Source organism: Phyllobates terribilis, unplaced genomic scaffold, assembly GCF_046119375.1.
Source record: "Phyllobates terribilis strain yellow unplaced genomic scaffold, ASM4611937v1 Scaffold_272__1_contigs__length_2551015, whole genome shotgun sequence".
Taxonomy (NCBI): domain Eukaryota; kingdom Metazoa; phylum Chordata; class Amphibia; order Anura; family Dendrobatidae; genus Phyllobates; species Phyllobates terribilis.
Genome location: NW_027363032.1, coordinates 2231647 through 2247096, shown reverse-complemented (window position 1 = coordinate 2247096; position 15450 = coordinate 2231647). Strand labels below are relative to the sequence as shown.

The 15450-nt window shown below is 55.9% G+C and overlaps 1 protein-coding gene across 1 annotated transcript in view; it reads right to left on the bottom strand.

The window, feature by feature from the left end:
• Positions 1-922, bottom strand: part of LOC141219424 (ragulator complex protein LAMTOR3-like) — a 45816-nt gene extending 44894 nt beyond the window's left edge. Inside the window, exon 1 of the mRNA XM_073666138.1 lies at positions 910-922. Within this exon, the coding sequence (XP_073522239.1) occupies positions 910-922 (13 nt within the window). The remainder of the gene's footprint in view (positions 1-909) is intronic.
• Positions 923-15450: the final 14528 nt, after the last annotated feature.

Here is a 15450-nt window from a genome sequence, read left to right as displayed (position 1 = left end):
CTACCCCAATATATCAGACTGTTGCCAACCGTGGAAACCTTCAAAAGGAAGCTGAAGACCCACCTCTTCTAACAAGCCTACAATCTGCAGTAACCACCGCTCCATCATACCACTGCACGACCAGCTCTACCCTCACCTACTGTATCCTCACCCATTCATTGTAGACTGTAAGCCCTCGCGGGCAGGGTCCTCGCTCCTGCTGTACCAGTCGGTGATTCGTTTTTGTTCAAGATTATTGTACTTGTTTTTTGCTATGTATATCCCTTTTCACATGTAAAGCTCCATGTAATAAATGGCACTATAATAAATAATAACTTAATAGGGGGAGGTTAATTTGCTGTGAAGAATTCAGGACTCCGAAGAAAGTCCAGCAAGTACCTGTATCACCTCCTACATAGGATTCAGCTATGGAATTGGTTCAACATCTGTGCAGAGCTTGCTCAAGAATGGCAGCAGGCAGGAGTCAGTGCATCTGTACACACCGTGAGGAGAAGGATTTTGGAGGCTGTGCTGGTGTCAAGTAGGGCAGCAAAGAAACCACTTTTCTCCATGAAAAAGATTAAGAACAGGATTATAAAATGCAGTAAACTACAGTGATTGGATTACAGAGGACTGGGGTAAAGTTATTTCCCTGATGAAGGCCCCCTTCAAACTGTTAGGGACATATGGAAGAATGAATGTCCGGAGAAGAAAAGCTGAGCGCTACTTTGAGTCCTGTGTTATGCCAACAGTAAAGCACCCCGAGACGAGTCATGTGTGGAGTTATCCATCATCAAAAGGGAGTGGGCTCACTCACAATTATACCTAAGAACACAGAAGGAGCATTTTGGTGATTAACAATGCATATACCAGCATGACGGAGAATATGTCACAAGGCAAAAGTGACAACCAAGTGTCTGGGTAACTGACATTTTGGGTTCATGGCCAGTAAACTCTCCAGATCTCAATTCGATTGTGGTCACTCCTCAAAAAGCGGGTGGACAAACAGAAATGTATGTAGTGAGCTCCTAGCACTGATTAGACAAAAATTGTCCGTCGTCAGTCAGGATTTGGCCCAGCAGCCGATATCCAGCTGCCAAGGCGAAGGGAACGAGTCTTGAAAAATAAGGGTCAACACTGAATATTGAATCTTTCCATAAACTTGATGTATTTGTCAATAAAAGTGTAAAACTTATAAAATGCTGATAATTGTACTACAGTAACCACAGAAACATCTGACTAAAAGATCTAAAAACACTGAAGTGAACACCAAAATTTCTATCAGTCACAAGACTTTTGGCCAGAACTGTACATAAAGTGACACAAAACAAGATACAAGACATAGGTCAAAAAAAATTCTCCATCTTCTTCGTTACGTCAATCTGTGAAAAATGGGACTGCACTCAGATGTCATCTGAGTGCAGTGCGATCTTTTCCAAGAACTCATTAACTTGTATGGCCGAGCGTGATCCGAATATTAGATGAAACTCAAGCATAGTGATTTTTGTCCTCGGACAGACTGTCTATCGGGCCGTGCACATGTCCGATTTTTCTTCTTGGACAAACACTAGTCACAGTGCGATTCAATGTTTTGTCAGATCGCACTCCGACCGAAAACACTGCTATCTGGACCTGCCTTAACATTGCAACGCTAACAATAGTGATCTCAGCAAGGACTGCTGGGAGATTTCAGCTCAGAAGCCTGCAGATCTCTGAACGCAGCTCTAGACTATCACTGGCTGTAACTCAGGATTAGTAATCGATACGTTTTTCGAAAGTTACACAATAAACTATAATAAATTACTCTCATGTGAACACAAATTCTAAAGGAGAACTCTAACACTAAGATATTAACTTAAGGAGGAATTCACACCTCCGTGGTGGGATCCGAGGACCCGGCCCGGCTCTCCGGACCTGATCAGTGCCTCATCCATTCCTAGGAGGTAATCACAGATCAGCACTGGTGACCCAGCGGTTGTCAGGTCTGAGCTCGCTCCGTGGAGCACAGATGTGTGAATTCAGCCTTACAGAAGTTGTCCCAGAGTAGAAAGCCAGAGCTGTTGGATTACAGCGCCACCCCTGGGCACAGGCTGTGTGTGGCATTACAGCTCAGCACCTGTCACGTCACTAGACCGGAGCTGTAGTACCAGACACAACCTGGGGCCAGGACTGGCGCTCTGTGTTCCTTTTTCTCATGGACAAACCCTGTGCAGAAAAATACAGAATCCAGGAACCTCCAAACATGGCAGACATCGCCAAGTTCTAACAGTGCATAATGGGCGCAGCTCCAGCCATACTGTCAGTGACTGGAAACCTGGTTCATAGTCCAACTGCTGACAGGTGAGAGGCTGCGGCTCCCTGTAATCACCGGCTCTGACCCGTCACCGACCATTGCTGCTCTACAGCAGTCTATGAGCCGCTCTCTATAGTGCAGGGGACTAACCACATCCACAGGAAGCCCCCCCCCCCCGGACTGAGACTGCCCCCCAGGAGCTCAGTGTGGGGTGCGCAGTCATCCGCCATGTCTCCCCAATACTCAGCAGCCTCACCACCCACCACTCGCTCTGCAGCCTCCTCCCTGGTAAACGCTAGAATGTATGGGCTCCTTCCAGGTATGACGTCGTTTCCGTGGGCGTGTCCTGACTGCATTATGGGCGTGTTCTAGTTTAGCACCAGACGCCATAGTTTCATGCAGAAAGTGATACGGTGAAGCTTCAGGAGGAGGTCAGTGCTGGGCTCTGGGGGGGTGCTGTGGGCTTTGGGTGGTCTGGGATGATGATGATTGATGATGATGCACGCGTGTGGGGGCTCTGGGAGCTCTGTGGGGATGCTGCCGGCTCTGGTGGGGACTCTGTGGGCATGCTACGAGCTGGTGGTGGCTCTGGAGGGATGCTGCTTGCTTGTGGGGGCTCTGTGGGGATGCTGGGGGCATGCTGCTGGCTGGTGGGGGCTCTGGAGGGATGCTGCGGGCTCATGGTGGCTCTGGAGGGATGCTGCGGGCTCATGGTGGCTCTGGAGGGATGCAGCGGGCTGTGGTGGCATGTCTATTGCTCTGGTGGGGGCTGTGTGGGCATGCTGCGGGCTGGTGGTGGCTCTGGAGGGATGCAGCGGGCTGTGGTGGCATGTCTATTGCTCTGGTGGGGGCTGTGTGGGCATGCTGCGGGCTGGTGGTGGCTCTGGAGGGATGCTGCGGGCTTGTGGGGGCTCTGGAGGGATGCTGGAGGCATGCTGGCTGGTGGGGGCTCTGGAGGGATGCTGCGGGCTCATGGTGGCTCTGGAGGGATGCTGCGGGCTCATGGTGGCTCTGGAGGGATGCAGCGGGCTGTGGTGGCATGTCTATTGCTCTGGTGGGGGCTGTGTGGGCATGCTGCGGGCTGGTGGTGGCTCTGGAGGGATGCTGCGGGCTTGTGGGGGCTCTGGAGGGATGCTGGAGGCATGCTGGCTGGTGGGGGCTCTGGAGGGATGCTGCGGGTCTGCGGGGGATGGTGGGGGCATGCTGTGGGCTGGTGGGGGCTGATGATGCACGCGTGTGGGGGCTCTGGGAGCTCTGTGGGGATGCTACGGGCTGTGGTGGCATGTCTATGGCTCTGGTGGGGGCTCTGTGGGCATGCTGCGGGCTGGTGGTGGCTCTGGAGGGATGCTGCGGGCTTGTGGGGGCTTTGGAGGGATGCTGGGGGCATGCTGCTGGCTGGTGGGGGCTCTGGAGGGATTCTGCGGGCTCATGGTGGCTCTGGGGGGATGCTGCGGGTCTGTGGGGGATGGTGGGGGCATGCTGTGGGCTTGTGGCTCTGGGGGCATGCTGCGGGCTCGTGGGTGCTCTATGGGGCTGGTGCGGGTTCTGTGGGAGCATGTTGCGGGCTCTGGAGGTAATCTGCGGGGGGGGGGATGATGCACCCGTGTGGGGGCTCTGGGGGGGGGGGGGGGGTCGGATGATGCACGCGTGTGGGGGCTCTGTGGGGATGCTGCGGGCTGTGGTGGCATGTCTATGGCTCTGGTGGGGGCATGCTGCGGGCTGGTGGTTGCTCTGGAGGGATGCTGCAGGCTTGTGGGGGCCCTGGGTGCATGCTGCGGGCTCTGTGGGGATGCTGCGGGCTCTGGAGGTATTCTGGGGGGGGGATGCTGCGGGCTTGGTGATGCACGCTTGTGGGGGGGGCGGATGATGCACGCTTGTGGGGGGGGGGCGGATGATGCACGCTTGTGGGGGGGGGGCGGATGATGCACGCTTGTGGGGGCTCTGGGGGGGATGATGCACGCGTGTGGGGGCTCTGGGGGGATGCTGCGGGCTGTGGTGGCATGTCTATGGCTCTGGTGGGGGCATGCTGCGGGCTGGTGGTTGCTCTGGAGGGAAGCTGCAGGCTTGTGGGGGCTCTGGGTGCATGCTGCGGGCTCTGAGTGCTCTGTGGGGATGCTGAGGGCATGCTGCGGGCTCTGGAGGTATTCTGGGGGGGATGCTGCGGGCTTGGTGATGCACGCTTGTGGGGGGGCGGATGATGCACGCTTGTGGGGGGGCGGATGATGCACGCTTGTGGGGGGGGCGGATGATGCACGCTTGTGGGGGGGGCGGATGATGCACGCTTGTGGGGGGGGGCGGATGATGCACGCTTGTGGGGGGGGCGGATGATGCACGCTTGTGGGGGGGGGCGGATGATGCACGCTTGTGGGGGGGGCGGATGATGCACGCTTGGGGGCGGGGCGGATGATGCACGCTTGGGGGCGGGGCGGATGATGCACGCTTGGGGGGGGCGGATGATGCATGCTTGTGGGGGCTCTGGGGGGGGGGATGATGCACGCGTGTGGGGGCTCTGGGAGCTCCGTGGGCATGCTACGGGCTGGTGGTGGCTCTGGAGGAATGCTGCGGGCTTGTGGGGGCATGCTGCGGGCTGGTGGGGGCTCTGGGGGGATGCTGCGGGCTGGTGGTGGCTCTGGGGGGGATGCTGCGGGCTGGTGGGGATGCTGGGGGCATGCTGCGGGCTGTGGTGGCATGTCTATTGCTCTAGTGGGGGCTGTCTAGGCATGCTGCGGGCTGGTGGGGGCTCTGGAGGGATGCTGCGGGCTGGTGGTGGCTCTGGGGGGATGCTGCGGGCTGGTGGTGGCTCTGGGGGGATGCTGCGGGCTGGTGGGGATGCTGAGGGCATGGTGGGGGCTCTATGGGCATGCTACGGGCTGGTGGTGGCTCTGGAGGGATGCTGCGGGCTGGTGGGGATGCTGGGGGCATGCTGCGGGCTGTGGTGGCATGTCTATTGCTCTGTTGGGGGCTGTGTGGGCTGGTGGTGGCTCTGGAGGAATGCTGCGGGTTTGTGGGGACGCTGGGGGGGGCTGATGATGCACGCATGTGGGGGCTCTGTGGGGATGCTGCAGGCTGTGGTGGCATGTCTATGGCTCTGGTGGGGGCATGCTGCGGGCTGGTGGTTGCTCTGGAGGGATGCTGCAGGCTTGTGGGGGCTCTGGGTGCATGCTGCGGGCTCTGGGTGCTCTGTGGGGATACTGAGGGCATGCTGCGGGCTCTGGAGGTATTCTGGGGGGGATGCTGCGGGCTTGATGATGCACGCTTGTGGGGGGGCGGATGATGCACGCTTGTGGGGAGGCAAATGATGCACGCTTGTGGGGAGGCAAATGATGCACGCTTGTGGGGAGGCAAATGATGCACGCTTGTGGGGAGGCAGATGATGCACGCTTGTGGGGAGGCAGATGATGCACGCTTGTGGGGAGGCAGATGATGCACGCTTGTGGGGAGGCAGATGATGCACGCTTGTGGGGAGGCAGATGATGCACGCTTGTGGGGAGGCAGATGATGCACGCTTGTGGGGAGGCAGATGATGCACGCTTGTGGGGAGGCAGATGATGCACGCTTGTGGGGAGGCAGATGATGCACGCTTGTGGGGAGGCAGATGATGCACGCTTGTGGGGAGGCAGATGATGCACGCTTGTGGGGGAGGCAGATGATGCACGCTTGTGGGGGGGGCAGACGATGCACGCTTGTGGGGGGGGCAGACGATGCACGCTTGTGGGGGGGGCAGACGATGCACGCTTGTGGGGGGGGGCAGACGATGCACGCTTGTGGGGGGGGCAGACGATGCACGCTTGTGGGGGGGCGGACGATGCACGCTTGTGGGGGGGCGGACGATGCACGCTTGTGGGGGGGCGGACGATGCACGCTTGTGGGGGGGCGGACGATGCACGCTTGTGGGGGGGCGGACGATGCACGCTTGTGGGGGGGCGGACGATGCACGCTTGTGGGGGGGCGGACGATGCACGCTTGGGGGGGGGCGGACGATGCACGCTTGGGGGGGGCGGACGATGCACGCTTGTGGGGGGGGGCGGACGATGCACGCTTGTGGGGGGGGGGCGGACGATGCACGCTTGTGGGGGGGGGCGGACGATGCACGCTTGTGGGGGGGGGCGGACGATGCACGCTTGTGGGGGGGGGCGGACGATGCACGCTTGTGGGGGGGGGCGGACGATGCACGCTTGTGGGGGGGGGACGGACGATGCACGCTTGTGGGGGGGGGACGGATGATGCACGCTTGTGGGGGGGGGGACGGATGATGCACGCTTGTGGGGGGGGGGGGATGATGCACGCTTGTGGGGGGGGGGGCGTCCCAGCAAATGGCCCCCTGCAAACATTATATCCCCCCAGAGACCCCATAAGGAGAGTGTGCCCGCCCCCCTGCAGCCCCCTATTCAGCCCTGGCAGCCGGCAACATCACCATCCCCATGGCCTCATAGCTGAAATCATGGAACTTGTATTCAGCTTCCAAAAAGTCCACCAGCCTCACCTTCCAGGGCTCCTGCCTTTTCGAATAGCTAGATAAGATGATCTCTAATGCCATGGGGGGTAAGAGTATTTTGTTTCTGCAACAGAGGGCCAAATGCCCTCCTCCCAAGAGACGCACAGTCCAGTTATGGTCCTTTCGGAAATTTTCAGTGTAGAAAAGCAACCAAAAGGACAACACTCCGGCCCACCAGGAAAAGAAGAGACCTTCCTTTAGGCTAGCCCCCTCCTGGCATCAACGAACCCACCAGCGCTGGTCTGCCAGGCCCAGATCTAGAAGATTCCCACCTGGGATGTTTCTCGGGGTGGGCGGCCGTCTCCTTTGGTTCCGGGATGAGTGGCTCTCGGTAGTCAACAACGCTTGGGTCTGAGATGTTGTTGACTACAGCCACAAAATAGATTTTTCCACGCTGCCTTGTTTTCGAGACCAATTTCCCTAAAGACCCCCTTCCCTTATTCCTGGGTTTTTCAAGGCTATTGATTTGCTATCCAAAGCAGCATCATGATCTCAGTTCCAGGACGCTGAGACATCAGACACAGGAGGCAGGATGAGGGGTCGGGGCAAAGCCAAAGACCTTACCCACAATCCTCCCATAAATGCACTTTTATTAAATTAGAATTATTTCTATACATAATGGTAAAATGTTATTTCTACATGAGATTTCTGTGGTAATGGTTATTTTGTTTCTTTTAAACCTGTTCTGAATGTAAATAAAACATTTCTCTGATTAAGTTTCCACATTGTATTTTAGCCTTTCATTTTACTCATAGGGCAGGAAAAGCCCATGATGCACCTGTGTAAACCATATAAAAGGTACTATAATAACATGGCTTAGACAGGTAACCCACTTTTCAAACAATGAAGTTCACTTGTACAAGCTGCATAGATGAAAACCTGCTTTAGGCTGTGTGCCCACGATGCAGAAATGCTCAGGATTTTATCCTGTGAGTTTCTGCATCTCCCTGGCAGAAAAAACGCATGCGGATTGTCCATGCGGATTGTGCATGCGGATTGTGCATGCTGTAAGGCAGCGCTAGTCATCATCCTGGGGAATACTTGCTGCAGCGCGTCAATTAATGCACACCAGCAATGTCTTTCCGGTTTTCACACTTCAGCAGTTTATTATACTTCATAAACCGCAGTTCACACATATAATGTCCACGAGCTCAAGTGGCAGACAGGCCCACTTGGCTTCAGATACAGCCTTCAGCAAGGTAATACTATAGCAATGTCCATATAACAAAGTGTATTACCTTTGTCAGGTTTTAGCTGCTTCAGTCCATTTGGTTCCGTCACCGCTGTGGCTCTAGAGTTTACCACACGTGGTCTCCAGCCCTTATCCCGTCCAAGGCCACTGGCATCTCTCACACACACAGATCCAGGCTCTGCCCTCCAGGACACTTATCCTCCAAAACCTCTGGCTCTCCAAGGCTTACTGGCATCACTTACACACACAAGGATCCAGGCTTCACCCTCCAGGAGTCCACCAAGCTTCATCAGGCCTCACACGGTGCCACACACACAGGTAACAGGCCTCAAGCCTCACGCCTATCACACCCCTTGCACCCCTGCATACTTCTGTCTCAAATTACCAGGGTTTTTATATCCTATAGAAACAGCCACAGGACCTGCGCTTATCTCACAGTCACATGTCCAGACCTTCTGTTGTGCAAAAGGACCTGTGTGATGTCACAGTCATGTGACCAGTCAGCTGAGGGAGGTACGTGGTCCGTCAAAACACACACTGAACCATTAAAGGGATGCCTGCTGCATCACAATGCGGATTGTGCATGCGGATTGTACATGCGGATTATGCATGCGGATTGTACATGCGTTTTGCTGCCAGGGACAAGCGGAAGTGAAGCGTTCTTCACTTGCATTTCCGCATGCGGGTTGTCAAGCGCTTTCCAAGCGATTTTAGCATCACTTGGAAAGTGTTTGACAACTTGGTCACACTATATAAATCCATGCAACCGGCAAGGATTTATATAGTGTGACCGAAAGAATGTTAAAAAAATAAATATATACTTACCCTCTGATGGCCCCCGGTGTCCTGCTTTCCCTCCGTTCTCCCTTGCCAGCAGCGATACACTGAAGGACCTGCCGACGTCAGCGTCGCATGACTATAATGTCAGCACAGGTCCTTCAGTACATCGCGAACTGCCGGCATGAGAGGAGGAGTGCAGCGGGGGGCCGCCAGAAGGTAAGTATATATTTATTTTTTATTTTATTCTTTTTTTTTTCTTTGCAGTTTTCTATGGTACCCTGGTCCGGAGGAGTCTTCTCTCCTCTATACCTGGGTACCATCCGCACACTAGAACGCATGGAATGCGCATCTACATATACAGTGATGCGTAATCCATGCGATCTAATGCAAGTCAATGGCGGCGAAAATGCAGCACTTCCGCAAAATAATTGGTAGTGCTGTGTTTTTTTCCGCAATGATGATCCGCAGAGGAAATTTCCGCAGCATGTGCACAGCACATGCGGATTATCATTGGGGAACATGGCAGGCCTTCTACCATGCGTTTTTTAAGCGTTTCTGCAGCGTTTTTGCTTAAAAAATGCATCGTGGGCACACAGCCTTAAGGGAACCTGTCACCTGTTTTTCCCCATATAAAGTACGACCACCACCTGTATGCCCTAGAGTGCTGTAAAGAAGTCGGACGGTACTAGATTGTGCCTGCCGTTCTTCAGACCACACGAGAGGACGGTACTAGATAGTGCCTGCCGTTCTTCAGACCACACGGGAGGACGGTACTAGATTGTGCCTGCCGTTCTTCAGACCACACGGGAGGACTGTACTAGATTGTGCCTGCCGTGCCCCAGACCACACGAGAGGACGGTACTAGATTGTGCCTGCCGTTCTTCAGACCGCACGGTAGGACGGTACTAGATTGTGCCTGCCGTGCCTCAGACCGCACGGGAGGACGGTACTAGATAGTGCCTGCCGTGCCTCAGACCACACGAGAGGACGGTACTAGATAGTGCCTGCCGTGCCTCAGACCACACGGGAGGATGGTACTAGATTGTGCCTGCCGTGCCTCAGACCACACGGGAGGACGGTACTAGATTGTGCCTGCCGTGCCTCAGACCACATGAGAGGACGGTACTAGATAGTGCCTGCCGTGCCTCAGACCGCACGGGAGGACGGTACTAGATAGTGCCTGCCGCTCTTCAGACCGCACTGGAGGACTGTACTAGATTGTGCCTGCCGTGCTTCAGACCACACGGGAGGACTACTAGATTGTGCCTGCCGTGCTTCAGACCGCACGGGAGGACGGTACTAGATTGTGCCTGCCGTGCCTCAGAGCACACGGGAGGACGGTACTAGATAGTGCCTGCCGCTCTTCAGACCGCACGGGAGGACGGTACTAGATAGTGCCTGCCGCTCTTCAGACCGCACAGGAGGACTGTACTAGATTGTGCCTGCCGTGCCTCAGACCACACGGGAGGACGGTACTAGATTGTGCCTGCCGTGCCTCAGACCACATGAGAGGACTGTGTAACATACCTGGCGGCGTCCTTGCATAGTGGTCCATCTCCCACTGTGCAAGAGCGCGCACTTGATCTCCTGTCCAGAATGTCTCTCTGGCTTCCCTCCATGCTGTCTGTTTGTGTCTGTTTCTGCTGCTTAAGGGCGGCGCCCGATCACTTCCTGCTTTTTGTACCTGCTGTGGGTCACACCTCTTGTGCGTCCTCAGCCTATTGCTGTCTGTCACCTGGTATATAGCTCAGCTGCGCCATCTATCCCTGCCTGAGCATAGTGTTTCTTTCAGTGTGTGCTTGCACTCTGAAGGTGCCAGGTCCCGTTCTGTGTTCTCTTGTCTGCCTATCCTGGAGGCTGTATTTCCAGGCCTGTCTGAACACGCTCCTAGCCTGTTCCTCCTGCCTTCTAGGGGCCGATTACCTAGACCTGTTCCTGTATCTTGTCTGACCTGTCTGAACACGCTCCTAGCCTGTTCCTCTCGCCTTCTAGGGGCTGATTTCCTAGACCCGCTTCTGTATCTTGTCTGTCCTGTCTGAACACGCTCCTTGCCTGTTCGTCCTGCCTCTCTGGGGGCCGTACTCCCAGACCCGCTCCTGTATCCCGCTGCAGTGTCGGTCTCCTCCGTACACTCAGTTCCAGTCTGAACTCTCTCCTATCCTTTACCTGTTTTGCCTCTATGTCCGTTCCCTTCCTTTTTCTGCAGAGTCTGAACTCGTACCTAACTCCTGCTTGTTGTCTCTGTACTCCCGTTTGTGAGTTTGTGGTCCACTCGCTACTTCACTGCAAGTACCCTGTGGGTGTCTGGCTCTGCCTTTCCCTTCCTGTCTGTTCTGTGTGAACAGAGCCCTGTCCCCCCTACTCAGTCTAGTCTGCTCTGACTCCTTTGCTTACCGCTCCGGCGGTTCTAGCCTGCTCTGACTCCTTGCTCACTGCTCCGGCAGTCCTGTCCTGCCCTGCTTCTGCCCGCTGCTCCGGCAGTCCTGTCCTGCCCTGCTTCTGCCCGCTGCTCCGGCAGTCCTGTCCTGTCCTGCCCTGCTTCTGCCTGCTGCTCTGGCAGTCCTGTCCTGCCCTGCTTCTGCCTGCTGCTCTGGCAGTCCTGTCCTGCCCTGCTTCTGCCTGCTGCTCTGGCAGTCCTGTCCTGCCCTGCTTCTGCCCGCTGCTCTGGCAGTCCTGTCCTGCCCTGCTTCTGCCCGCTGCTCCGGCAGTCCTGTCCTGTCCTGCCCTGCTTCTGCCCGCTGCTCCGGCAGTCCTGTCCTGCCCTGCTTCTGCCCGCTGCTCCGGCAGTCCTGTCCTGCCCTGCTTCTGCCCGCTGCTCCGGCAGTCCTGTCCTGCCCTGCTTCTGCCCGCTGCTCCGGCAGTCCTGTCCTGCCCTGCTTGTGCTCGCTGCTCCTGCAGCCCTGTCCTGCTCTGTTCTTGCCCACCGCTTCGGGCGTTCCCTCTCTGCTGTGGTTGTCTACCGCATCTGCGGTTCTGTGACCCAGTCTGTACTGGGTCTTAACCTTTCTGTGCTCCAGCCCGTCCTTTCGGCCAGTACCTCCCTGCCTGCATACTCGCCTGTATCCACCCATCTGCATACCTGCTGTGTTTGCTTATATCCACCAGTCTGTGCCAGCCTAACCTGCCTGTTCCTGAGTCCCAGTGTGTACTGGGTCCTATCCCGCCTGTGTTCCTACCTGCTAGTGCCTCCCTGTCTGCACTCTAGCTGCGCTTGCCTTTACCCGCCTGCCTGCATACCAGTCGTGCCTGCCTATACCCTCCAGTCTGTGCGCCAGCCTAACCAGCCTGATCCAGTAATCCCTGTGTGGGTCAACCCCCGTGTCCGGAGTTTGACCTGGAGTAGCACCTGGTCCCTCTGCCCGGTTTCTCCCTGGTGCACTGGCGTCGTATGCCGTCGTGCCATCTTGGTCGGATCGGCCAGATACTTAGTCACGCCCCTCCAGGCACTCTCCGGTTCATGGTCCAGTGGAATCACTACAATCACACGCACACGCCGCTCAGCCCGGGCGTGTGCATAACAGCATGCTCAGGCCATGGTTCCCGTTGAGCCCCACGGCCTTCGCTCTCTGAGAAGTTTTCCAGCGAATACATGCATTAAAATAAATAAATAAATATTTTTTTTTTCCCCTTTAGCTGAGTTCCAGGCGAATTACGCACCCGTCCAGATGGATCTATCTGCTCTCGTTCCCGCGGATCCGCTACGTTATTATGGGGATCCTAGACAAAGTCGTGCATTTGTGGAGCAATGCATGCTACACTTCAAGTTCTACCCTCTATGTTTTCCCACCGATCGGGTTAAGGTGGCATTCATTATGTCTTACCTGGCGGGTGATGCCTTGGAATGGATCAACCCCCTATATGAAACACAGGATCCGATCCTCCTGGACCTAATGGACTTCCTGGTGGCCTTTCTAATGGTCTTCGATGATCCTAACCCGGAGGCTCCTGCTGAAGCTTCACTTCCCAATATCCCGGAGCAGCCCCAATGGGTAATGTGTGTGGGTAGCGCAATAGTCCTCCAGCCCAATGAGACTACTGCCCACCCAGAATCCTCACAGGGTGACTACGCTTTCCGGAATACTTCTCCCAACCTCAAGAGGCAGTCCAGACGTGCTAGACGTAGAGGCAAGCCGTCACGCCAGGGTCTGTCCTCCCTGAGACCTCCTGACCCCAACCTTGAAGTCCCTACTGAAGCTTCATCTCCCTGTATCCCGGAGAAGCCCCAACGGGTAATGTGCGTGGGTAGTGCACCAGTTCTCCTGCCCGAAGAGACTTCTGCCCATCCAGACTCCACACAGGAGAACTTCCTGCACCCGGCATCAGATGCTTCACCCACTTTAACCGGTGTGCATGTCCAAGGATGCTCCAAAGCTGTGGTTACCTCAGAGTCTGTGCACCTCTACTACCTGGCGGAGGACCCCCTGTTGCCTCCTGAATCCTCCGGGATACCACTCGATGACAAATGGAGAGAGAATTCTCTACACCCGGTACTCGATACTTTGTCCGCTTCGTCCTGTGAGCCTGACAATGGGTACCCCAAAGTGGTAGTTACCCCCGAGTCTCTACACCCCTCCGACCAGGCGGAGGACCTCCAGTTGTCTCCTGAACCCTTCGGGGTGCTACCTGGTAGCGAAAGGACAGAGACTCTCCTAAACTCTGTACCTGATACCTCGCTCGCTTCGTCCAGTGAGTCCAACCTAGTGTACTCCGAAGCAGAGGTTACTCCCGAGTCTCTACACCCCTCCGACCAGGCGGAGGACCTCCAGTTGTCTCCTGAACCCTTCGGGGTGCTACCTGGTAGCGAAAGGACAGAGACTCTCCTATACTCTGTACCTGATACCTCGCTCGCTTCGTCCAGTGAGTCCAACCTAGTGTACTCTGAAGCAGTGGTTACTCCCGAGTCTCTACACTCCTCTGACCAGGCGGAGGACCTCCAGTTGTCTCCAGAACCCTTCGGGGTGCCACCTGGTGGTAAATGGACAGAGACTTTCCTATATCCTGGATCTGATACCTCGCTTGCTTCGTCCAGTGAGTCCGACCTAGTGTACTCTGAAGCAGAGGTTACCCGTGAGTCTCTACACCCCTCTGACCAGGCGGAGGACCGCCAGTTGTCTCCAGAACCCTTCGGGGTGCCACCTGGTGGAGAATGGACAGAGACTTTCCTATACTCGGTACCCGATACCTCGCCTGCTTCGTCCAGTGAGTCCGACCTAGTGTACTCTGAAGCAGATGTTTTCTCTCAGCCTCTGCACTCTTCTGACCCGGCGGAGGACCTCCAGTTGTTTCCTGAATCCTCCGGGGTACCACCAGAAAACAAAGAGACAGTGACTTTTCCTCATTATGTACCTGATAACCCGTCTATTTCTTCCTGTGAGCTTGACAAGATGTACCTCGAAGCAGAGATTACCCCCAAGTCTCTGTCCCCCTCCAACCCGGTGGAGGACTTCCAGTTGTCTCCTGTACCCTCTGGGGTGCCACCTGAAAATATGTGGAGAGAGACTTCCTTGTGTGCTGTTCCTGGTACTCCACCCGTTTCGTCTGTTGCTAAGGGTGGCTGGATGGGAGGTAGCATCCTAGCTACCCAGAGGAGACCAGTTTTTCCGGTGGACAGTGGAAGTGATCTCTTCGAAGTGAAGAATTGGCCCTCAAATTCCCTGCGGAAGATTCTGGCAGGCCTGAAGAAGAGGGGGCGTAAGGGGGGGGGTACTGTAACATACCTGGCGGCGTCCTTGCATAGTGGTCCATCTCCCACTGTGCAAGAGCGCGCACTTGATCTCCTGTCCAGAATGTCTCTCTGGCTTCCCTCCATGCTGTCTGTTTGTGTCTGTTTCTGCTGCTTAAGGGCGGCGCCCGATCACTTCCTGCTTTTTGTACCTGCTGTGGGTCACACCTCTTGTGCGTCCTCAGCCTATTGCTGTCTGTCACCTGGTATATAGCTCAGCTGCGCCATCTATCCCTGCCTGAGCATAGTGTTTCTTTCAGTGTGTGCTTGCACTCTGAAGGTGCCAGGTCCCGTTCTGTGTTCTCTTGTCTGCCTATCCTGGAGGCTGTATTTCCAGGCCTGTCTGAACACGCTCCTAGCCTGTTCCTCCTGCCTTCTAGGGGCCGATTACCTAGACCTGTTCCTGTATCTTGTCTGACCTGTCTGAACACGCTCCTAGCCTGTTCCTCTCGCCTTCTAGGGGCTGATTTCCTAGACCCGCTTCTGTATCTTGTCTGTCCTGTCTGAACACGCTCCTTGCCTGTTCGTCCTGCCTCTCTGGGGGCCGTACTCCCAGACCCGCTCCTGTATCCCGCTGCAGTGTCGGTCTCCTCCGTACACTCAGTTCCAGTCTGAACTCTCTCCTATCCTTTACCTGTTTTGCCTCTATGTCCGTTCCCTTCCTTTTTCTGCAGAGTCTGAACTCGTACCTAACTCCTGCTTGTTGTCTCTGTACTCCCGTTTGTGAGTTTGTGGTCCACTCGCTACTTCACTGCAAGTACCCTGTGGGTGTCTGGCTCTGCCTTTCCCTTCCTGTCTGTTCTGTGTGAACAGAGCCCTGTCCCCCCTACTCAGTCTAGTCTGCTCTGACTCCTTTGCTTACCGCTCCGGCGGTTCTAGCCTGCTCTGACTCCTTGCTCACTGCTCCGGCAGTCCTGTCCTGCCCTGCTTCTGCCCGCTGCTCCGGCAGTCCTGTCCTGCCCTGCTTCTGCCCGCTGCTCCGGCAGTCC